This window comes from Serinus canaria, chromosome 4A, assembly GCF_022539315.1.
Source record: "Serinus canaria isolate serCan28SL12 chromosome 4A, serCan2020, whole genome shotgun sequence".
Classification (NCBI taxonomy): domain Eukaryota; kingdom Metazoa; phylum Chordata; class Aves; order Passeriformes; family Fringillidae; genus Serinus; species Serinus canaria.
Window position 1 is genome coordinate 11,741,060 of NC_066318.1, and position 24,388 is coordinate 11,765,447.

Consider the following 24,388-nt stretch of genomic DNA (forward strand, 5'->3'; position numbering starts at 1 on the left):
CCATGCACAGCTTGCCAGCACAGAGCTTAATGCTGTAGTCCTCAGTGGAGTCCAACATCAATCAAAGGAAGGGAATTTTTGCACCATTAAGAACTAGACATTGGTCCCAGCTAATTCCAGATGCAGGCATTACATTACACAGTACATTAGGCATGTTTGGTTTGTCCCAACCTGGTTAGAACCTGTGTATCAGCTGGGTAGTCATGTGGTTAGTACCTCCTGCAAAGGGACTGCCACTAGCCCATACCATGTTCTGATATTCCCACTGTCTAGTGGTCACACTGTCTGCCTCTTTCAAAAGTTTGGAAGTGCCATGGGAGTGTCCAGTCAATGTGCAAACGTACGGGGTTTTTTTATTTTGAATTTCTGCAGCTGTCATGCCAGCAGTGCCTGCTCTCCTGGTTATATGCAATGCATTGGGCCATTTTCTGACACCAAACCATTGCCCCCAGCTGCATCCCCTGATTGCTGTTAGATGCATCCTAATGCACAGTTGCATGGGCTCCTGAGTTCTGGCTTTCAGGCTTCAGCACCAACCTGTGTTGTCCCTCATGAAAAAATGTTACATCTCCATTTCACTGTGCTTGGAGCGACCACATTTGCTAAGAAATAGGGCTTTTAAAGCAGAGAATAAAATTGGTTGGAACTGTTGGGTGGGAGCATGTTGCTAGAGCTCTATGTTCCTTTATTTGAAAAAGGATTTGCATTTTCTGAATGAAGGGCAGCGTGGTTAGCAGGCCTTTGGGGCGTGTTTTTTTAAGGCATGCATGTTTGAAACCATTTCCTCATCCCCAGCCTTGAAGAAAATGTGGTTATGCACCAAACTTTTAAAGCATCTAGATGATGACATTAGTAAGTGGGAAAAGTTGTGGCTGTAGATCCAAAGAAGTTGCACGTTCCTAATTTAATCAAGCATTTCTTTACAATTGTCCTGATTTTCAGTCTGACACACACAGATTGTTTGTGTTGTGGCAATTCACAGCCTCCCAGATTTCACAATCTGACTTTGACCATCTGCTCTCTTCACTGGTCAAATGGTGATCTCAGGGCTGGAGAACACCCAGGCCTGGAAAAAATTTTCATAGAGCCATTCAAAAATGGTAATCTGGCTTCAAAACTAGTCAAACAGCAAAGCCCAGATCCTTCTCTTTTTTTTTTTTTCTTTTTCTTTTTTTGTTTTAAATTGACAGGGGAAAGCACATGCAATTTTTCTAGGCAATTGCCATTCATTCTCAGGAATGTATTTTTATGAGGAGAGAAAAACTGTTTAAAAGCGAAAGGAGGGGGAATGATGCTTCCAAACTTTGGAACAGTTGTGATTTTTCTGTTTTCCTAAATCTGCCTTCCTGTAGCCTGTCTACCACTTGATCTATTTGGTATCCACTTCCTAACTCCCATTTGATTTGAGATGGGACTTGCCCATTCTGGCCCATTGGTTTCCTCCTCCTGCCACCTTCTAAGTTTTCCCACATCCTGTTTTAACTTTCTTTTCTTTCTTTATTTACGTCCATTGCAGCCAGATCTCTATGGCTCACAGATGTGCCCAGGGAAGCTCCCAGAGGTGCGTCACAGGCCCCAAGTGCTTCTTTGAGATGTCATAGCACTGCAGCAGCAGGTTGATGTGTGTGCAGTAGATTTGTTGCTTGGCTTTTCCCACTTTTTTTTCATCAATCCTAAACTTTGGAGGCCCATGTCACACATTGTTTTGTGGACAATTTCTGACAAGAAGCTATATGGAAGTAGATTGGGGTGGCACATTTTTCCTTCAGTGAGCCCTACAATTCGCTGGTCAATGTCAGCTGTGCAGTAAAGGGGGAAATGACATGCTGGAATTATCCTGGATAACTGAAGCAAGTTCTCATCAATAGAATTTCAGTGTAGAGCTGGGGCTTTTAGTGATTGGATCGATTTTCAAATTCCACCTCACCCATAAGATGTCCAAGAATTCATCCAAAGCTTTGGATGAACTCTCAGCCTGTTTTATGAATCCCTGGTTTCTGTATGTTTGCAGTAGAGAATCTAGAGGCATCCTTTGCAGCTGTGGTATACCTCAGTGTCATGATTTTGAGAGCTGAAAGGCAGATTCTTTACCCTGCAGTGTTCCCTGGTATACTGAAAGTTAGTTGTATCAGGGTGGGGTTTACCTTTTAATCAGATAGCAGTGATCATTTCAGCAAAATGTGTTTGCATTCCTAAGCATGAAAAGTCCAGTGTAAAGCTCCTAAAAACCACTGTGTTGTGCACCAATAGAGAATAGTCTTGTTATGTCAGCCCTGAATCACCAGGCAAACAAGCTTAAGCCTTAAATCATTATTCCATGGAAGAGCAGAGTTGATTTCCAGAGAAGTTTCATTCCCTTTTTTTCCTTTCACAGTCATTACTTTATTTTTATAAAGTTGGGTCCTGGTTTTAGCTAGATTTTTGATAGAGAAGAAATGATTGCATCTAATTTTAATTGTAAGGTGTCAATCAAAATTTCTGCAAGTAATCTTACAGCAAGCATGGGATCTTAGTAAAGAACTGTGAGGGTGCAGATTTTAAATACTCTAAACCCACTTTGTTTCCACTTGACGTCTACAGGGCATTCCAGAGCAGTGGGCCAGGCTACTACAGACCTCCAACATAACAAAACTGGAGCAGAAGAAGAACCCACAGGCTGTTCTAGATGTTCTCAAATTTTATGATTCAAAAGAAACAGTTAACAACCAGAAATACATGAGCTTTACATCAGGAGGTAAGTTGATGTCTCCCAACAGAGGAGGTCAGGCTCCAAAATTAGTCAGAGCAAAGTTCAACATTCAAGTTGTCAGGAGGCAACCTGAACCAATTCTTCATTGCGGGATAGTCTGGAAATTAATTCCATTTCTCCTTTCCCCCCCCCCCTACAAAGGTCATTAAGATGGTAACCTTGCTTTGTTGCAGGTTTTCAGAACTAACCATGATTTTGTAAAAAAAATGCCATTAAGATGGCATTAGTTTGGTAGAGTGCCTGTCAACAGTTCAGCTAAAAAAGGGGGTGTCAGTAGCCAGCAGGGTGCAGACAGCATTTGGAGTGTCACCTGCTGGGGTTCCATTTCCTCCACAGGATGGTCTGTGGCAGTGGAGTCTGTCATTTCCTCAGTTTGAAGGTTCAACCGAGACAACTTCCAAAATGTAGAACCTTCTCAGAAGTCTTTCTAAAAACTGCACTTATCTCCAGGATTGAGAGAAAGCATCTTTTTTCCCCCAAATTTCATAATTAAAGGATTTGACTAATTTGATACTTACTGTGTGCTAAAATAGCAATTCCCTTTTGGTGAAATTCAGATGTCATAACAGTTCATGTGTGCTCCTGAACCCAGGAGCTGTACTCATGCTTTGTCAGAATAGAGCTGCCATGGCTAAGGGGGGTTTTGAGGAAGCTTTTCTGTGGAAATGTTGTCAGCAAGCTAATGAGAATGAATGCATGCAATTAATTGGGGGAAAAAAAAAGACCACTGGAAGAAAAGGAGAAAAAAAAAGGAGAGAAAACTGCTTTAGCTCTTGGATGGAACAAAAGCATTGACAGTTAAAGAACAACTTGCATTTTCTTGACCAATTTTCTATTTACTTTATTTACTGGCAAACAGGCCAAAAAATAGACACAGTCTGGAATTTTGTGCTGTTCTCTTCCTTGCTGTTGTTCCTGAAGGGATGGTGTGAAAGAAAAATGATCTCTGTTTGGGTTCACTTGTTCTGTGGGATTCCCCAAAGCAGGCAGGGATTTTTTCTGAACAGCATCTGGTTCATTCTCTTTTGCTCATTGCAGATAAAAGCGCCCATGGATACATAGAAGCCCATCCCTCGGTGAGTGGGAAAGTAACCTTTGATGTTCTTAATGTTTAAGAACTGTGGAGCAAGCCATGAGCTTTCCCTGGCTGATTTATCATTTTCCATTTGAGTTCTTTTTGAAAAGGTGAAAGTCTTATTTAGCAGACAGAAGATTGCTGGCTGGTTTAGCCATGGTGTATATCATTCACAACAATATGCAGCACCACCCAATGAGCCCATTTTAATTTCGTTTTAAAAATTTAGAATGCCATTTCTATTGAGTTTCATGATTTCTCCTTAGTACAGCCGGATATATAACTGAATATAAATAAGGTAATAATTGATATGTAACTAACTGGAACCATTGAAGGAAAGTTTTAAACAACCGTCCACTCTAATTAATGCAGGATTGCAATAGCAATCCCAGAGACGTAGGAGTGACATATACATTAATACCAAATCATGACCAAATTTATTAGGGTTATTGTTAGTGAATTAAATAGCAAGTGACTGAATGGGGATTTGGCTTTTATTTTAAAGTGCTAAGCAGCTTCATGTGAGGTTTGTGATCACACAGCCAACTGTGTATAATGAAATGAAAATCATCTTTGAATATTCACACTTCAGATTTTCAATCAATGCCATTTCCCTTATCTTTAATAAAACACACTTCTCAGAGGAAGTGTGCTGTTCACCAGGGCAGAGGAAGCCTTCTCAGTAGCTCTTCCAGTGGATATGGATGCCTTGGCAGATGCTGTAGTATTTTTGTCTAGCAGACAGAGGCAGTAGTGAGACAGTCGGCATGACAGCTTTCCAAAATTATAGACTCAGCTCTCCCTGTTTGCTCTGGGCTTCCCTTACTGGTATTTCTACTGGACCAAGGGGATGGCATTTTAAAGAGAGTGACAGTCAGATGTGAATATCTTGAATGATGCCTTTGTGTCAGTTCTCCAAGTGGCCTGTTGTAGCCAGCTTTAAAGCAGGTGGTGAAAAATTCAGAAGGTGCATTTTCATTTTTTTGTTTCACCAGCAAATTTGGGATGATGTGGTATAACCCCCTGCCTCTGAGCAGCAGGTAGGACTGGTGGAGTTCAATGCACCTATACCTTTAAGTGTTGTGCTGAGTTGAACTTAGGCCCATAAGAGCATGTGCGTGTCTAGATTGGCCTCTGATGTCTAGGAAGACTGAGGGTGGAGGTAGCTATCAGAGCTTCAAAGTGCCAGGATAGAGACTGTCACTCACAGCACTGTCTGTCCACAGAGCACAAAAACAGCATCAGAACCTCCTCTGGCTCCCTCTGTGTCTGAAGAAGAGGATGAAGATGATGAAGAGGAGGAAGATGACAATGAACCTCCACCTGTTATCGCCCCACGGCCTGAACACACAAAATCAGTAAGTGCCAGCTTTGGTTAGGTCTGTGTTTGGTGCAGTGCAGAGCTGCAAGTTTGTGATCAGACAGCACTGAAGGTGCTTGGGTGGAAGTCCTGTCATGACACAGAGCTTCACTCCAGCCACTGACACTGGGAAAATCGGGTTTGAACTTTCATATTCTCATGTCATTTTCCTGGGATTCTGGTGAGGGCCATGGCTTTCTTCTTATATCAGGTAAGAGGTACCATCATGTCCTTTAATGCTACAGGTGTGAAAATGAGCCACTTTGTCCAGCTCTGCAGGCTCCCTGTCAGCAGTGATAGCAGTCCAAAGATGCAGTTCATAGCCTGCCAGAATACATAGGACACACTGTCCTCTGGAGGTATCTGGCCATCTCCATGGACTATATCAGCAAGTCCATGAAAATTGAACGTGAAACTGGCCATGAACTCGTAACCTTTCATTTTTGCTTGTTCAGTTTGAGAAGTGGACAGCAAAAGCAGTTTTAGAGTCCTGGATGTGGCTGACACGATCTTCCTAAGGGGGATTTTTGCCAGCCACTTTTCTGACACAAAATAATTTCTCCTCACAGATCTACACACGCTCTGTTATCGAACCTGCCGCTGCACCAGCACCAGCTAAAGAAGCCACCACTCCCCAGCCTGAAAACTCCAACACAAACACCCTGTACAGAAACACAGACCGGCAGCGAAAAAAATCCAAGATGACAGATGAGGAGATCCTAGAGAAACTGAGTATGTATTGGGTGTTTTGAGTCTGCCAGAGCAGTGTATTTGCTGCATGTGTCAGCATTAGCTGTACCAAATGTTTCTCGCAGTTTAGTGTCACAGAGTCATTTACAACTCCCTACAGAAACTGTTGTGCTCTAAGGCAGCAAGAGAACACTTGGGGTGTTCCTGCTGCCTCTGAGGGCAGCTGGGACTGGGTTGGGTTTGCCTGAGCTTCCTTCTGTGCTTAAGGCAAAAGCAGAGATTGTTTCTGGTTGAGGAAAAGACTGTGACCTAGTGAATGACATAGGGAACTCCTGTGTACTAATGGCCAAAAGAACCAGAATGCTTGGGTTCCTAAATTCTCTCTAGACTCCTAAGTTCTCATGGTTCATTGGAGTCAAAATACTTTGCAAAAATCTTTTGGGTTTTTGGGTTTTTGTTTGTGGGAGGTTTTTTACTGGTGTGTGATTTTTTACCAGTAGACAACTGCAGCACTAAGCTGGTGCCTTCAGCCTCAGTGAGCTTTTTTTGAGACAGTTACACATTTTCCAGGTATTCTCTTGCTGTCCTTTTCATAACTGTTATTGCTTCTCCTAATTCTGCAGTTTGTTTTTATAAGAATTTTACAGTTTTTTCAGTGAGCTCTCTTTTGGAAGGAGCATCTGCTATATATTCCTCAGATAACATGGCACTTTTTCGTAGCTAATTCCCAGCCAGTTAATACTGTCAGAATCCTGACTGTTGGCTCCAACCCCTGTGCACATCATACTCTACTGAAGCACATCAAGCCCTTCCTGATTCTGCAGTGCAACCAATTTAATTTGCTTCTTGCATGTGATAGCTGCCAGTGCAGTGTTCTCAGATTAAATGGTTGGGTTCAGAGCAGAGCCAGGTTATTCTGTGTCTACCATTAATTGTTAGTAAAAAAAGCAGATTGATCTACACCTCCTTCTGTCAGATCACAAAGCCAATAATGTGTCTTTTATGGAGGCAACTGCTTGTAATAGAGTGCTGTGTGGCTGTGGTTTTTCCTCAGTGGTTGCCTTTGCCCAACCTTCTTGTCATACTTGCCCTGCCACTGATGGCTGCTGTGAAGGCACAGGCTGGAGCCTTCCTTAGCTGTGAGATTTCAGCTGCTCACAGAGTTTCCTGCATCCTTACCAGGTTGACATGAATCTCACTGACATTAGGGAGTATCCAAGGGATAAATTCAATAGCTTTAGCTGAGGGCACAGTGAAATAAATTCCAGAGCAGGTGGTTACCTGCAGATATGTCAGCTTATAGAGAGAGGAATTCTGCTTCTTCAGCTGATGCTGCAGGCTTCCCCCCCTTAGATCTACAGGTACCCTGCATCCATGAGCTCAAGTATGTCTATCATTTATTCAAGCTGCTGTATATGCCAGGTTGGGATTGAGCTCTGGAGTTTTGGGGAGTTATATCTTTAAAATGTTACATGCTTTCATGCTTTTTCTTTCTTAACAATTTGCTACCAAGTGAGCAAGGTCTGAATGTCTGCCTTAGGCAAATTGTGATGTGGGCAATGAAAATATTTTTGTGCTTTTATGAAGCTATCTGAAAACAGGCATGATGCTTTTTTATTAGGGTCTTGAACTAATTATATTTAAGCAGTGTGGTGCTTGTTCTATTTTAACTCACATGACTGCTCCACCTTGCCTACTTCCCTCACAACTCTTTCTATGCTACTTTTAGGAAGATGTCCTCTGCCCTCTTTTATCTAAAATTGCTTTCATAATTCTTTTCTGCTTGAAATAGCTTGAGTTCTTTTAGAGCTTTTAGAGTTTTATTAGTGAGTAAAGACTGTAATATTGAGATAAGATCAAATAAAATCCTGTCTGTAATGAAATCATGACTATGTTCCACTGATAACTATAAAACAGAACTGGCCCAATTCAGCTTTCTTATCCACTTAATTTAGGACTTGATAAAGGAAAGTGCTTAAAGACATCAAAATAGCTGATAGGTTTATCTTTTGTCCAGAGCAGGGAGTGCTTGTCTGAGTAGGAGCTGTGTACCTGTCACTTTGTTGATATTAATGCTGTAATGTTTGATGTACATTGGCTTACGTACAGGGAACCAGCCACAAACAACTACCTTGGAAAAGCAGCTTCTCAAGTCTTGAGGAAAAACTCTAGAAATCTGAACTTCAAAATTAGTGACAAATTTGGAAAATAATTTTTAAAAATCTTTCTTCTTCAATCCTTTTCTATATTCTTTTCTGAAGTGAATGAACTTCCATGAACTTCTGATATCTGTTCTAGTAGATACACCGTTCCATTAACTTGCTGAAAATAGCACCTAGCCAGGCACTGGCAGCACAGTGTTTTCCCTGTTGTCCAGCACAGAATTAGAGCAGTGTTTGATTTACTGCTGCAGAGCTCACGGGGTTGTGAGCCACAGGGTGTGAGACAGTCCGATGTGGGACAGAGTGGCCCCGTCACCCGTTGTGGACTTCATGCTGCTGACAGCTGGAGATAAACCTTGCCCTACTTGACACCTTGCACATTTGGAGATGCCAGGAATCTGATGGGAAGGAAAAAAAGCAGTAATTAGGATATTTTGTGTGTGTCTAATGAAGGAGCCAAAATCTGATAGACTCAAACAAATCGAAAGGCTTAATTAAATAAGCAGTACTGGTTTTTCTGGTCTGGTAGTTTCCTTGATAGAATGCAAACAATGAAGCCTGAGGTGGTGGCTCAGTGCAAATGTCTTCTAAGCTTGGAACATACATTACAGAAATAGTTTAAGAAGACGAGTTCAGAAGAAAAGACTTCAGTGATCTGCAACTTATTTCCTTTGACTGATCTGGCTGTATCCCTGTATTACAAATACAGACACATATTTGTTTACCTGTGCATCCAAAACAAAACTAGATGATGCACCATTCCCACTTAGTCACAAACTCCTCTTCCTCCTGTCCAGGCCATTTGTATGGAACAGAGAGGTCTTCAGCATCCAGATAGGCATCTGACTGGATGCCTAGCCAGGAATCCTGCCTGCCAGCACAGTAGGAAGACAGGGCAGCCCCATCTGGTACACTCCCTGCTAAAGCAATATTGCAGCCCTTGGCAAGAGTGTTGATGGGAACTGCAGGAGAAGAGGTTTCCTTTGCTCCACATGCCCACTCCACTTGCTCAGTGCTCTGGGAACACCGGAGGCTGATGGCAGGGTGAGCCTGCCTACTGCCTGGGATGCCCACACAGTCTCAAGTGCCCTGAAGTGGTCCTGTCCTGCTGTGCCAACCAGCAAGAGTCAGGTGGATTGGTGTGTTGGGAGCCCAAGTGAGGAACCTTCAGAACCTGGTGAACTTTTCATAGTTTCATCTCACTGAAACACATGGCATAAAGAAAAGCTCATTCTGCTTCTCTAGAGCAGGTCTTCACTACAAAATAACTCTTCAGTAGAGAAGAACATGACTAGAGGACTCTGGGGCTCCCTTCTAGCTGACTAGAAGGAGGGGTAGGAGATGAGAAGGTGTAAACCTGCTCACAATGTGGAACTTGACCATCCCACTGCTGCAGCATGGAGCTTCTGGGAGGCAGCAGCCCCTTGTTTGATCTGTCTTCTGCATCATATCAGCTGGGCTCAGGATCAGCATCCCTTTGGACAGCTGTCTGTGTCACACCTGTGCCCCAGGAGCACTGCTGTCCTTGTTACCCACCCTGCTGGTTTCAGGAGAACATGAGCATAGTGAGTGTCTGGTGGTGAGAGGGCGACTCCAGTGTGAGGGGTGGGGCTGTGTCACATTGAAAACCAGCAGTGTGGTTCTTGAAATGGTGCAGGGCAGGGATGTCCTCAGAACTTAGCCTGGAAACCAGTGATTGGGGCTCTGGTTCTGAAACCCCAGCATTCTTGATGGTAAAATGAGATGCTGCTCACTGCAAACATTAAGACATTTTTTTGACAAACTGCTGAAAGGTTGAGATGATCTCCTCCTCTCCTGGAAGCACTTGCAATACTCTTCCTGTTCCAAAAATGGCACCTGTTCATAAAAAGGTGAACACAAGGTACATTTAATCTTCAGAAGTAGTAAACCTTTTGTTGAATCACAGTGTGTTTATTCCCAAGAAAATACAGGCACTGATGTTCCAGCTTTCCTTAATGTTTGTAGAGAACAAACACTTGCATTTGTGCCTCTTGTTTTCTGATCTCTGTCTGTTCTGAATGTTTCTCCTTGTGTTTAGTTTCTTGTCAGGGTAACCCTAAAGGACTGTAGCAAATCAGTGTTTATGGAGGCCATCTGTGCTGTGGAGCTGCCTCTGGTATTGCTGTTCTTGTTACCCAACTGACCACAAATGGCTCAAAGCCCCAGACAGTGGGGCTGCATTTTGGGTCTGCTGGGAGGTGGAATCTCTGGTTTGAAGTGAGAATCTTGCATTTTGTTTCTTTCAGGGAGCATTGTAAGTGTGGGAGATCCCAAGAAGAAATACACTCGATTTGAAAAAATTGGCCAAGGGTAAGTCATATCCCAGTTACTTGTGCAAAACCATGGGCCGGCATGAAGATAGGCAACCTCCAGACATGTTCAGATATGACCAGGTTTAGATCCTCCTGTCTCTCAGTACTGATCAGAATTTGTAATTGTGGTCAAAAGTAATTGAAAGGCAGCTTGATGCTGACAGAATCTCATCTGCAGCAAGGAGAAAGGCCTGAAAGATCTCTTGTCTCTCAAGTGTGTGGCTCTTGTTTGCTTATTCTCTTAGGAGAAATCATTTTTGTATGTCTCAAAATAATATGACTGTGCTGAAGAACGGAGAAAAAACATTATTACCTAAAAGAGTAACTTACCACCTGATAGCTGTCAGCTGATGGCTCTCAGTAATATTTATTTCAAATATTTACTTTTAACAATATTCACTGGTCAGGCTTATAACCACATTTGGTGGTTATTGAAATTGAAACCAGAGATTAAATAATAAGCTTTTTTTTTTAACAGGGGTTGTAAAACCCAAAAATTCAGTAATAGACACAGTGCTAATACACTTCAGAGGAAAATACATCATCTGCCTCATGGCAGATCCCTTGTGGATCCTGCAGGTTCTAGGAATTTATTGAAAATAATCACCCAAACCATTCCCTTTTGAAATCCAGCTTTGGTAACTGTAAATTGGATCAATTTGAAATATTTCCTGTGTGAGGAAGCAAGAACAAAAGAACTTACCTCAAAATTAGGTGTCTGACTTGCATTTCAAATGTGGACTGCCTGCACCATTGGTGTTTCCTTGGCAGTGTTTTTCCAGGAGGACTGGCACCATCTGTGTAACACCAGGACACTGCTGGCAGTGTAGGACAGAAGCTGTTTGCTGGCATCAGGAGATGTTTTTCTGCCTTAACTGTTTGTGAGGTCTGAGCTCAGAGTAGCCTGTTGCTAACCTGGAATAGTTAATGTACTGCAATAAGGCTGACACACCCTTTCTCTGCCCTTTCTCTGGCAGGTTTTATCTTAGATTTCTATGATTTGGTAGGGCCCTTGTGGGAAGGTTTTTATGCTCCATTCATGGTATAAAAATCCTTTCTCAAATTCCTACTTTGTTCCTATCCGAAGCTGAAGTTCTTACTGTCATTTGTAAAATGTCAGTGGAAACTTCAAGCTGTGCCTGTCTCTTAGAAAAGGGGTGTCAGCTGAACAAGTGAGAGCAGAATAAACATGTGTGTGTAGCAGATTATTGCTGTCACTGTGAGAATGTGACCATCACCCTCACCTGGGAGTGAGCTTGTACAAAGGTGCCTTGACAACTGGTGGAAAGACAAGTGGCTGGTATGTGGCCTGAAAGGGTATCTAAATGGATTTCCTGGAGCTTTCAGTACAGCCTGAAGATTGCATAGCCTCCTTGGAGAGGAGTGTGCTGCCATAACTAACTCATGCCTCTAACACTGCAGGCCAACTTACCGTATTAGGAAAAGATCCTAAAGAGAAAGATTATCAGAAAGGTAATCAAACAGGATGATCAGGAGCACCTAAAGTGCTACATGGCTGGGGTTTGGGTGTCTGCAGCAGTGCTGGGCTGTGGCACTCCCTTGGCAGGTGATTTGCTGAGTTAATGAGGTGCCAGTTCCTGAGCTGCCCCCTCTGCAGTGAGTTGGGTACAGCTTTGCCAAAGGCAAGTGTTGTGGTGTTGGAAGTGAGCAGGTTTTTAGTAGCTGCTAGTGAGAGCGAGGCAGGGAGAGGTGTGGCTGCTCAGAGAACTGCAGGTAGAGAGCAGCTGCTTATGTGAGGAAAAGCAACTGGCCAGCACATTGCACTTCATGGTTTCATACAGCTGGGAAGTTAATAAAGACTGTGATGGTTTTACAGCCACTTTGCAGTGAACAGTAGTCAGCAGGCCTGTGCTGCAGAACAGGTGAGTGCCGAGTCCCTGTTTTGTCCTCTGTCTCCAGCTGAGGACTGAAAATGTTGCTGACACCAGAGGAAACTTAGTTTTAACTAGCACTTGATAAAGAGGTTGTGTTTGCTCAAGCAGTGTTAGCTCTTGTAGCAAGACAAATTAGTATGGAGCCATGAGCAGCCTGGTGAGTCCTGCACTGCATCACAGTGACACAGATCTAATGGTGAGTCCTGGCACTTGCCTAACTGCAGTAAACACCAGGCTGCAGAACAGATTAAAAGTTACTGGTCAGAAATGAGTTACTTAGAAGTAAAAGTTTGTGATGCAGACTCGCAAAGCCTTTGCAATTAATTCACAGCTTTACTTAAATTACCTTTATCTAAACTCCTCACAAGTAGGATGCCTGGAGCATTCCAAAAGCATTCTCATTTCAGGAGCTGTTTTGAAATAAAGCCTGATACAACTTTGCTCAGGAGAATCATCACAGTGTTAGCAATTCTGAATAAATGTTGTTGACTTCTTATAAAAACAAATTGGATTAATCTTGTCAATTAGTCATAGGAAAATGCATTTGCCTTTATATTAAAAGAATGCATAGCATGCCCAATGAGAATATTGCTCTCAATGCAGACATAAGGTCTCTGTTGAATTAAACTGCTTCTGAAATATTTCAGCCTGCAGGTAAACAAGCAAGCCAGGGGATCATGTGAGAAGAAGCAAACACATTTTGGCACTTTCAATCACTGGGACACTTGCAGGATGCACATTCCTGCTTGTGAGAATTCCCTCCCTGGCTCTCCAGTGCCTCACTGTTCCTGCAGACATGGGCTTCTTTAGTGATGGCAGTGTAAAGCTGTGGTTTAGCTCAGAAGGAAGGCTTTTCAAGCCCCTAGATGCTTTGAAACCCAAAGGAATTTCCTCTGACTGGGGCATTTTCAGCCCTTTATGTCATTATGGGGAAGAACATCTTTGAAGGAGAGGCAGATGGCAAACCAAACCCTACCCTGTCTAGTCTGCAGGTCAGCACACTATTTATTTCTGGTGGCTCTAGAGCACAACCTGTGTGTGCCACAGAAGCAACACATGGACACCATGAAGAGTCCTTCCCATGTTAGGTGCACTCAACAGAAGCAGCTGCCTACGGTTCTTGACACACAAAAAAGCTCTCCAAGTATCTTCTGTTCTGAGTCCTCAATTTGTGTGTGAAATAATAGATGCCTTAACCTGCTCTAGCTGTGAACTTGCAGGATGGCTGGAAAATTGTTTACTTGCATGCTGCAGAAAGCTGTATTTAGATCTTTTCCTCCAATGGCTGTCATATGTTCAGGGTTCTCAGAGTGACTGTGTGACATTGCCTGAGTTTGGCAGATGGATTCAATTTAAAGGTGTGAGAAGGCCCAACTGGATTGTGTGTTACATTTCATGGAAAAAACACACTCACAGACACACAAAGGAAAAGGGGGAAAAAACTAAATTCACCACAGCAAAATGGATAAGAATTGAACATACTATTTTCCAGTTTTTGTAGACACTCCCACTTAGGTTTTGAATTAGAATAATGTGACATGTACACTGGACATTTGCACCAGCTCTTCTTCATGTTGGACCTCAGTTTTCTCTGCATAGCAGAGGGCTGGTGGGCTGCCATGCTGTTGGCTGAGGAGTGGGTGAGCCCTTATAAACACTCCAGGCAACAGAGTTCTCCTGTCTGGGCTGGCTTTCACTTCCAGGGACTAAAGTGTTTCTCAGTTTCTCGTGCTGTTTTGTTTCTAGGGCTTCAGGAACTGTTTATACAGCGATTGACATCGCCACAGGACAAGAGGTGAGTGTCAAAAAATCCCATCAGATGCTGCAGCTCTTGAGTGCTTTCCCCTCTGCTGTGGCTGGAGCTTTGGGTGGCCAGTAGAGCTTTCCTGCAAAGGCTGTTCCTCTGAAGCATGGATGAATGTCAACTGGCAAAATCCATCATTGCTGTTTTCAGCTTTTCAGTGAAAGGTCTTTAAGGGCAGTGTGGTTCTGTGCCTCAGAACTGAACACTTACTGTGGCCATATGCTTTCCAGCAACACTGGATCTGAGGTTTTCAAAAATGCCTGAAAAGGTGCCTGTGGATTCCTAGAATCAATAAGAGCCTTGGTACTCTCTGTGCTTGGCTGGATGCTTCACCCATAGCTTTTAAGTCCAATTTTAAGAGATGAATTTTTTTACTTGCTCCGTCTTCAGAACAGGTTGGTGCTCTCCACAGTATTGTTGATCCCACCCTGGTACCATGTTACATTATCCCTGAATGTTTTTTTAAATGGAGAGAAATCTGCTAAGAAATCCTAACAAGCTTTTGTGCCAATAAAAAGTAGATAATTTTTATTGCCAGTATAAATGTATTGGTTTAGAAATTGTTCTGTCTCTGTTCCCCATTGGGCATAAAGTTGTGCCTTTCAGAGAATGTTGGTCTAGACATACAATTTAACTCTGTACCTTTATACCATAAAATCTGCCTGTGCATGTGCCACAGACTGGTTAGCAATGCAGCTTGTAAAATCAAAAGATCTGTTGTGATTAGAGGCCTTGGGAGAACGCTGGAGGTGGTCACATTCTCCTGTTGCTGTGAGGAATAAATAACTTTGTTACATTGCTTGATTTCTGAAAGAATTTGTTCATAGAACTGCCAGAAAAAAGGAGGGCAGTGGTATCTGTCTGAGAAGGACATGGTCTCACTCATAATTACTAAATCTGTTAAGGCATCCATGAGCTGAAGGCAACTGCCATCATTCAGGCCCTGTTTGTCTCGATCCCAGGTTCAGACAGTTGTAGGATTTGCCCTTTGTTCCATCATGTGTATGGTCATAAAGTATAATGCAAGACATAATTAAGGAGAAATCATGTATTGGACTCAGTTTTGTTTTTCAGTCCTGCTGCAGTCAGTTGTATTTTGGTCTGGTCTCAGTGACAGCCCATTACAGTGATCATATTAGTGAAAAACAGATTAGTTCATGTCTCAAGAGAATCCTGCTGCTCTTTGGAGATCCAGCTTCAGATACCTGATCTCTTCTCTGGCTCTGAGAAGAGATTCAGATCTGAATCTTACTGGTGGTTCCTTATACACCTGCCATGCTGCATTTGGTAACCACAGTTAAATTGGGGTCATCAAGGGGTCTAAATGTTCTAAATCTTCCTTATAACCCTGGGCATATCCATAAAATACCAGTGCATGGGTTATTTCTTTTTAGACCCTGACAATAACTGCAAACTGTGTTCAAGAGTGTTCTTTAGAGGAGCAAATGAAAATTACAGAAGTTGGGAAATGCTAGGATTGTTATTTTTCTTGTGGAATAGCATCTGTAATGTATGTCTGTGTTTGCTTTGTTATGTAATCAAGAATAGCAGGTGATACAATCAAAAATGTAACTGTCCACTGCATGTTCAGTCTGATCTTGTGCAACAGACTACTCAGGTTAATGGTTTTTAATGTCATTTTAGGTGGCCATAAAGCAAATGAATCTCCAACAGCAGCCCAAAAAGGAACTAATTATCAATGAAATCCTGGTCATGAGGGAAAATAAGAATCCCAATATTGTTAACTATTTAGACAGGTAAGTTGTTCTGGTATTATCATGTGAATGTTTGTTTATGCACTGCAGGCCAATGGTTAAAAAAAACCTTTGATCACTGCAGATCATGGAGGTCTTTATTCTTTCTGTACTCATATCCAGTGGATGGGAGGATATTGCATTGGCTCTGCATTAGTCTTTTCTGGCACACATAGTTTGAAGACTGTTTTCAAAGCCAGCCACATCTTACTAAAACAGCAGTCTGTCAGCTCCATGTTCCAAGTATTTCCATGTTTTGTTGTTCTGGTGTTTGTTTTTTTCAAAGTTGATCAGATTTTCTGTCTTGTGCAAAGTGCTGACAAAGAAATTCTTTCCTAGAAATTCTTTCCTTTGGGTGATTTCTAGTATTTTCTATTGCTGGAGATGCCAGGAAGACTAAGTTCTTGTTTCCAGAAACACCTAATTTGACAGTTTTTTAATGGCCTTTGCTGTTTCTGAATGTATGTTTTGCAAGGTTTTCCAAACATTGGACCAACTTCTGTCCTCAGAGGTGCACACCCTCTTCCCATGGATAACTTTGATAGTTATGTTGCCTCATTCCTGGGCTTAGTGGTGGAATTCATGAGTTAAGATGAGGAGCTAGCTGGTGGCATGTGTCCTGATTCCAGATTTATCTTTGCTTGCTTATCTTACTAAAGTACATTTTTCCCTTGCTTGTCACCTAAGATACCTCCTTTTCCCACTGTGCAGATTCCAAGAGCTCTGTAGCCTAGAAGGAATGTCCTTTTCACTTTATTCTGTCTTCATTTGCAAGTGACCTGGAGACAAGAATCAGTTGTAGGTTATGATTATTCATTAGTTGGGCTATGCACATGCATCTCCACAGCATTGTTTTCTCCTTCCAGCTACCTTGTTGGTGATGAGCTGTGGGTGGTGATGGAGTACTTGGCTGGAGGCTCTTTAACCGATGTTGTCACCGAGACCTGTATGGATGAAGGACAGATTGCTGCTGTCTGTCGGGAGGTGAGGGATCCCACTTGGGCTTCTGTTTGCGTGGACAAGGTGATGCTTCTGCTTCTGTGGTGTTGCCATTATATGGAAAAGAAAGAGCAGATGCACTGCAGCAGCAGTCATTCTGTCTGTGTTTGCAGGGGACAGCCTGTAGCAACAATTGATGTTTCCCTTTCAAAAGCTAGTATGTGCCTTCCCTAGGAAGACATGGCTGTAACATGTTGGAGCAGCAAGCTCTTCCCTTGGCTGCACTGTGTTCTGCCATTCCTCATCATTCCCCTAGAAGGGAAATCTCTTAAAACCATTTCCTGTCTCGTGTGATGAAATCAGGTCATGAATTTTTACCATTACATTCCTTTTTTCTCTTATCAGTGCCTGCAAGCCCTGGATTTCCTTCATTCCAACCAAGTGATCCACAGAGACATCAAAAGTGACAATATTCTTCTTGGGATGGACGGATCTGTCAAATTGAGTAGGTATTCTTGGTCACATGCAGCATTCCTGGATGTGGGGTGGGGGATTCCTTTTGAGTGACAGCCAGTTCTCCAAAGGTGGTGCTGGTGGGAGCACCTGGACCCCTGCTGTGAGGGCACAGCTGCAATGTGCAGAGAGGTCCAGAGAGAAACAGGGTGTCAAGAGTGGCTTTGCTTTGTGTATGGCCCTTCCAGAGTGGAGGAACTTACAGTCTAAAGCTTCAAGTGATTAAGTAAAAACCAGTGGATGAAACATGAGGGTTTCTTTAAGTGGCCAACTCCACGTTACCTTGGCTACAGCCCTGAGGAAATGCAGCATGGGTGCTTTTCCAGCTAGATTCCACAGTGCACTCTCAGACTTAAAGGGGGGGTTCTTTTGCTTGGTTTTGTAATTCAAGCTGGCTTTAACGGTATTTGTTTTTCTCCTCAGCTGATTTTGGCTTCTGTGCTCAGATCACCCCTGAGCAGAGTAAACGGAGCACAATGGTGGGGACTCCTTACTGGATGGCACCAGAAGTTGTAACAAGAAAGGCATATGGCCCCAAGGTGGACATCTGGTCACTTGGGATCATGGCAATAGAAATGGTGGAAGGAGAACCTCCTTACCTTAACGAAAATCCTCTCAGGGTAGGGTGAAATATCAGATACTGTTGTCTTTTGAATTCGTGTCATGCTTTGTCTTCCATGAGATAAAATGCCGTTCACATCAGCTTGAACTAGTTCTACAAAGGCCCACTTCTAAAAATGTTCCTACAGCACATCAGCATCTGCTGTAGCTTTGATTGCATCACTGTGAGAAGCTCAGAGGCAAAGTGACATGTACCTGTTGCAGAAACTTGCCACTTGGGCCTTCAGCGATGCTTGAAATTTCTCATGCCCTTTTGGAACTCTCTTTGAGCTGTATCTCCAAATGACAAAAATTTTTAGGTGCCATTCTTCTCCAGTTGGGGAATTTTTATGATAGACATTGGAGCTGTACCTGCAGGCACAGGTGGCCTGGGGTTTTTGGTTCCAGGCACACATGTGGAGTGTTGCACACTGTACCAGCAGAGACCTTTGCACATCACAGTTTTGCTTCTGTTTCCTGTGAACCCATATTTCACTTGCAAAAAATGCAGTTGCCTTGTATAAGGCAGTAAAAGCAGGTGAAAAGAATCAGCATTGTTGATCTGGATGCAGAAAATTCCCTGCTTCCTTAATCTGAAATGTTGATTAGGACTCCTCAAGAAGCCTCAGGTCAGCTGTTGAAAAGATAACTGGATTTCCTATTTCTGACCAAATTCACAGTCAGATATACTTGAGATCTGAGTAAGAGGTCTCAGCTGCCTCCAAACAGAAGAGCTTATAAAGCAAGACTGCTTTTTACAGCAAAAATTTTTAGCTGATAGCGCACACTAGTTGTTGGATTTCTTGTAATATATAGTGAACATTTTTCTTTCCTAGCCCAGGCCACTTTCTCCATGTCACTAAGCCTTCAGTAGTCCAGCTGCCAAAACCTCCTATTTCCTGCCTGGCAGTTTCTGGGATGGGGATGTCATTAATGCATTTACTTGAGTATTAAAATTAGTGGAGGGTTACCATAGGGATGGAATTACTCCTTTTTCTGATGAGACTTTTAAAAGTTTTACCACATAAGTGAAGCTGGTTCCGAATTTAGAGACTACTGAAAGATAGTTGAAGGTGAGTCCTGTCTGCCCAGTTATGCCTTTTCATCATAATATATTTGTGCATGCAACTTGACATGTCTGTTGAACATGAGACTGCAAATATTTATGGTTTTTTGTCCAAAGGATAAGCTGATGGATTTCTTTTTCTTTTTCATCCAGTAACCATTTTTTATCAAGAACAGAGCAAAAAACATTATTAATTTTGCTTTATGGAAGCCATACTTTAGGGACCAGTGAGCACTGCACAGATGCATTTTGTGTAATAATCCTTTGAAATAATATATTTAGACCACACTGACTATTAAAAATGGCCTGTAAAGCTGTGTCAACACTTGGAGAAGTAAAATGTGCAGATGTAGTTCTACTAACCAAGACAGGCAATGAAATCAGCTGTCAAGGCAAGATCATTTTGATGCTGGAATAGCTGTGACTGCGTCAGGGTTTTTTGGGGTTTTTTTGTTGTTGTTCTTGATATATGAAAGTCATCTCCAGCCCTCTGTGAGGAAAGAAACTTCCAGTGGAGATTGGAACTTAAAAATGGGGGGTGTGTGAGTATTTCTGGGTATGAATGAAACAGTCTTCTGTTTGCTTTATCTGCAGGCACTGTATCTGATAGCTACAAACGGGACACCGGAGCTGCAGAACCCAGAGCGACTCTCGGCCGTGTTCCGAGACTTCCTTAACTGCTGCCTGGAGATGGACGTGGACAGGCGAGGGTCTGCCAAGGAGCTCCTGCAGGTATGATGGGGAGCAACTGCAGCTGAAACAGATGTCCAAAGGATCAGTTTTTCTCAGCAAATAAAGGCATCAAGTGGCTCCCCCACATATTAATGCCAGTCTTGGTGCTTTCAAATGAAAACTGAGTCCTATAATGGTTTGGGTTGGAAGAGACCTTTAAGACCTCTAGTCTGACTGAGCTGGGATCTCTTAAACTAGGTCATGTTGCTCAGAGCCCCATCTGACCTGACCTTGAACACTTGCAGAGATGGACTTCCACCTACAACATCCCTGGGCAACCTGTACCAGTGTTTCACCACTCTCCTTGTAAACAATTTCTTAATTAGATCAAATCTAAATTGATCGTCTTTGGGTCAAAAACCAGTCCCTCTTGATCTGTTGCAACATGCCCTCCTAAAAAATGTGTCCTCAACTTTCTTAAAAGCCCCCTTGAAGTATTAGAGAGTTGCAAGGTGAGGTCTTCCCAGGACTGCCCTTCTACAGGCTGAACAAGCCCTCTCAGCCTTTCCTCAGAGGAGATATTTTCTGTCTCCTGGTCATTTCTGTGGCCCTGTTTTGTACTTTTGGGAGTAAATTCAGTTTTAATTTTTGATAAAAGAACTGAAGTAGAATGATACCAGCTACAGAGGCCTGATATGATGTTGGTGGGAGAAGAACTCAGTAAAAGCAGTCCCAGCCAAGCTGACAGAGATTTGGCTGTGGGAAGGAAGAGGCTGTGGGGAGATCACCGTGAGCCTCAGAGGGGCCCCAGCTTGTCCCTCCTGTTCCTGTCGTAGAGGTCTCTGCCACTAAGCTCCAGTTTTAAAGGTTTCTGCCACCCAAAACAGGTAAAGCTGAACAGGACTTGTCCCAGCCCTGTTTGCTTCCTGGCACAGTCAAGATGCTTGAGGTTTGCTGCCAGGTTTTATGGCAGAGAGAGAGCTGCAGAATATGCCACTTGACTGTCCCTGCTGGGAAGGAAGGTGCCAGCCAGCACAGAAGGGCCAGGGGATGGAAAGGTAGGCACTGCTCTCCCTGTGAGCCAGAGCTGAGTCCATCAGCACTCTGCCACTTGTGTCCCTGCTCTTGACTTGCTGCTGCAAACCTGTACCTCAGTACAGGTCTTCAGAAAACACATGAGCCTAAATCCTACTGGGTTACACATTTCTTAGAGGTATTGGAGTTTCCTATTGGACTTACACACATCCTTTTTGACAATTAACACAGTCTGTGTCTTTAGGAAGGGGGAACCTGAGCCTTTTGAGTTTCCAGAAAGGAACAAAGCTCTGGAGCAGCAAGCAGCATTCCCAGAGCGCTGGCAGGGCAAAAATCCCAGCAAGCTGAAGACACCTGGAAAAATGGATTGATAGGTGTGTGGGCCCTGTTTGCCTGTGATAGCAATGTCCTGGACATGAAGGTGGAAGTGCAGATGGTCCCCGCAGTCTTGTTTCTGAGTGTTTCTGGTAACAAGTGGAATCCCGGTTGAGCCTGTGAGGAACTGAGTTTGGAAAGTAATGGTACCTTTCTTGTTTCTTTCCCTTTGGGCAGCATCCATTTTTAAAATTAGCCAAGCCGCTCTCGAGCCTGACTCCTCTGATCATTGCAGCGAAGGAAGCAATTAAGAACAGCAGCCGCTAGCACTGCAGGTCGGCTTTCTGCCCTGCCAGCTCAGAGCAGGACTGAGAACACAAACTCTGTAAAACCTCAACTCTCATGCTGCGGGACAGATGGATGGATGAACAAACCAACGGTCACAGTCATGGTGGTAGGACCACCCCAGTTCCTCAAGGAGTAAAAAATTATAATTTGTCTTCTTCCTGCTTTCTGGCTCCTTAATTTATTTTTAAGATGAATCGGGGCTAAGGACAGAGAGGTAATGACAGAAAATGCTTTGCTGCCTCAATCATTTCCAAGGTAAAGCAAATTCAGTTGGAAGATTCCCTTCCTTCTCACCCTGTGAATAAGCTGTACATTCACTTTTAAATTGTCAGTTCTTTCTTAACGATGTAAAGTCGTGTTTATGGGGTTTTTGGTATGGTTTAGAATTGGAGAAGGGCAATTCTTCATTCATCAACTCCAGACTGCCTTTTGAATACGGCCCACTTGCCAGTTTTTGCCCAGTTGTGGTACTTCTACATGAGGAAGAAAGTGCAATTGCATTTCCAACCAAAAAGGAATGAAGATGGGACAGACAAACCATCCTGTGGAGATAAGGCGTTCAGCTGGGACTGGGTAGTGGTTTGGTTCTTGCCAATTGCATTTATACCCCTGACTGCAATCTCTTTGCCTGGGTGAGAGTCTTACTCAACTGAAACAGTAGAAGGATCAGTCGGTGTGCTTGGAACAGGTTTGTCTGATGCAAAGCTGTCAGAGCAATGTGAGGGGAGAGTGGGCCCAGCCGTGCCTGGGGCTGAGCCCCAGCACAGCCCTGGCAGAGCCCAGAGCAACCTGAGCATCAGCAGAGCCAGGCTGGAAGAGGCACTGGTAACTACAAGAGGGAGCAGCCTGGCTGTGGGTGCCTCTTCCTGGGAAGGACTAATCCTCCTGTCTCAGAACCAAACTGGGTGGGGGCTGTTCTCCAGGGAAATCATGGCCATGCTGAGAAATGCACAGCCTGGTGGGATTGGCCATCCTGAGTCTCTGCAGGAGTAGAGAAGAGCAAACAGGGCAGAGCGGTGGTGTTGCTTCTGAGGGTGCCTGTTCTTCTCCCAGCTGTCTTGTAGCTCCTGGGAAGGGTTCCTAGTGTCTGCGGAATTCTCAGCAGAGAGGGAGGGGACCAGGCTGCTCTGCAGGCTCCTGCAAAGGTGAGCATCCTTTAGGCACAGGAGTTCTGCCCTGGGAACTGAGGCTGACACAGGGAACAACCTGCATAGTTCAGATCTGCAGGAGCCAGTGCAGCAGCCAGCTCTGGAAGAAAGCGCCTTAAAACCTGGAGCTGTGCACTGAGCAAAAACAAAGGTGTGAAATGCAAAGTGGAATTAATTGCAGAATTACTTGGAGGCACCAGGCCAGCCTGCTTTCTGCTGTCCTGCGTATGGCAAGCACTCCGCAATGAAGCTCTTGAATTCCTGCAAGAGATGGAATTGGGGATGTGCCTGAGGATTGTGTTTGACTAGTCAGCAGATTTGGAAGGGAGCAAAATACTTTCAGTATGCAATTTGTGTTTTATTTATTTGTTTCTGAAAGACATAGTGTGGCTTCACTCAGTAAAAGCATTTGCATGGCATATTTGTTGCTGTATTTTAGGAGTACAACTCATACAAGACCTTCAAAACAGCAACTGAAGCGACATGCACCCAGTGAGCAAAAAAACCCCCACAGTAAAACAGCTTTCTGCTATAGATCTTCACGTTGGCCTGGTCCTGCCAATGGTTAAGTAGCCTTTAAGGTGCTCACCGCCTTCGTGTCTGGCCAGCAGGATGAAGGATGCTTGGGCTGCTCTTGAATCAGGCCAGGAGCATGTCTAGCTTTGGCATCCTGTTTAGTTGCAGTCTTTGTGTCGCTCGCAAGTGTCACAAGTGTCCTTACTGCTGCTCCCCTTGCTCCCGCTGGCCACCGCAGTGTCCTTGGCAGAGGCAGCCCTCCCTGAGTTACCACAGCTAAGTAGAAACTAACTTTTCTTCATTTCCTGGGGAGCACAACAGGTCCAGTTTTTCAGATGGCCAAACAACACACCGAGACAAGCAGCTCTGGTTTCCTGGACTGGGGGAACGTCAGGAGGAGCTGAGGAAGCCACCAGGAGCCCACGGCTGGAGCAACAGTGGTTGACAGGAGCTGGATAAATGGCAGACAAACTTTCCCCACATAGAAGAAGCCCTTGGGGAGTGAGAGTGGCCAGGACAGGCTAACAGGCCAGATGGCACAGCAGATGGTGCAGAAAGGTGTGCAGGAAGGTGCTGAAGCCCTGCCAGCTTGACCAGGGAGCAATGGTGTCCACCCAACAGAAAGCCATGGCTTTTGTAAGTCCTGCACCCACCACAAACCATGCAGCGACCCAGACAGAGCTCTGGTGGGATTGGGCTGCCAGCCAGGTGTCAGCTGCAGGCTGTGCCCTGCTCTTAGGCCAGTCCTGGTGGCAGCAGCATGAGTACAGCTGTGGGACATGTGCCCAGCGAGAGGAGCTCCTCCACTTTGGGCCAGAGCTACAGCAGGAGGTAAATAGGGGCAGGAGTATCCGAGCTCACTGAGCCCCTTTCCGTCATTTACCAGCGGTCCTGGCTAAGGACGAGATCCCATGTGATTGGACTGTGGCAAATTGATTTACATGATTTACACAAATTGATCTACACGAAGACCTGGAAGGAGGATCTTGGGAATTACAGGTCTGTCACCCTGACCTCAGTGCTGGGAAAAGTCATGGAGCAGATCATCTGGAGTGCCATCACATGGCACATAAAGAACAACCACGGGATCAGGCCCATCTAGTGTGGGTTTGTGAGAGGCAGGTGCTGCCTGACCTGCCTGCTCTCCTTTTACAACAGCATGACCTGCCTAGGGCATGAGGGAAATGGCTATGGATGTGTCTCCCTGGAATTAATAAACCCTGTGTCAGTGTTTCCCACAGTTTTCTCCTTGAGAAACTGGCTGCTCATGGCTTGGATGGGTACACTGTTCTCTGGGAAAAAAACCTGGATGCATGGCTGGGCCCAGAGAGTCGTGGGGAATGGAGTGACATTCAGCTGGGATTGTCAGTAGGGGTGCACCAGGGCTGGGTGCTGGAGCCACTTGTGTTCAATA

The 24,388-nt window shown here is 44.1% G+C and overlaps 1 protein-coding gene across 4 annotated transcripts in view; it reads left to right on the forward strand.

Moving 5' to 3' along the window:
- PAK3 (p21 (RAC1) activated kinase 3) overlaps positions 1-21,472 on the forward strand; it is a 93,820-nt gene extending 72,348 nt beyond the window's left edge. For all 4 annotated transcript variants that reach the window (XM_009090330.4, XM_050974402.1, XM_030228840.2 and 1 more), the window contains exons 4-15: positions 2,581-2,734; positions 3,788-3,825; positions 5,051-5,182; positions 5,754-5,916; positions 10,304-10,367; positions 14,011-14,059; positions 15,713-15,825; positions 16,689-16,806; positions 17,167-17,266; positions 17,698-17,894; positions 19,535-19,672; positions 21,200-21,472. In XM_009090330.4, coding sequence (XP_009088578.1) covers positions 2,581-2,734; positions 3,788-3,825; positions 5,051-5,182; positions 5,754-5,916; positions 10,304-10,367; positions 14,011-14,059; positions 15,713-15,825; positions 16,689-16,806; positions 17,167-17,266; positions 17,698-17,894; positions 19,535-19,672; positions 21,200-21,289 — 1,356 coding nt within the window. In that variant the 3' untranslated portion in view covers positions 21,290-21,472. The remainder of the gene's footprint in view (positions 1-2,580; positions 2,735-3,787; positions 3,826-5,050; positions 5,183-5,753; positions 5,917-10,303; positions 10,368-14,010; positions 14,060-15,712; positions 15,826-16,688; positions 16,807-17,166; positions 17,267-17,697; positions 17,895-19,534; positions 19,673-21,199) is intronic.
- The last annotated feature ends 2,916 nt before the right edge of the window (positions 21,473-24,388 follow it).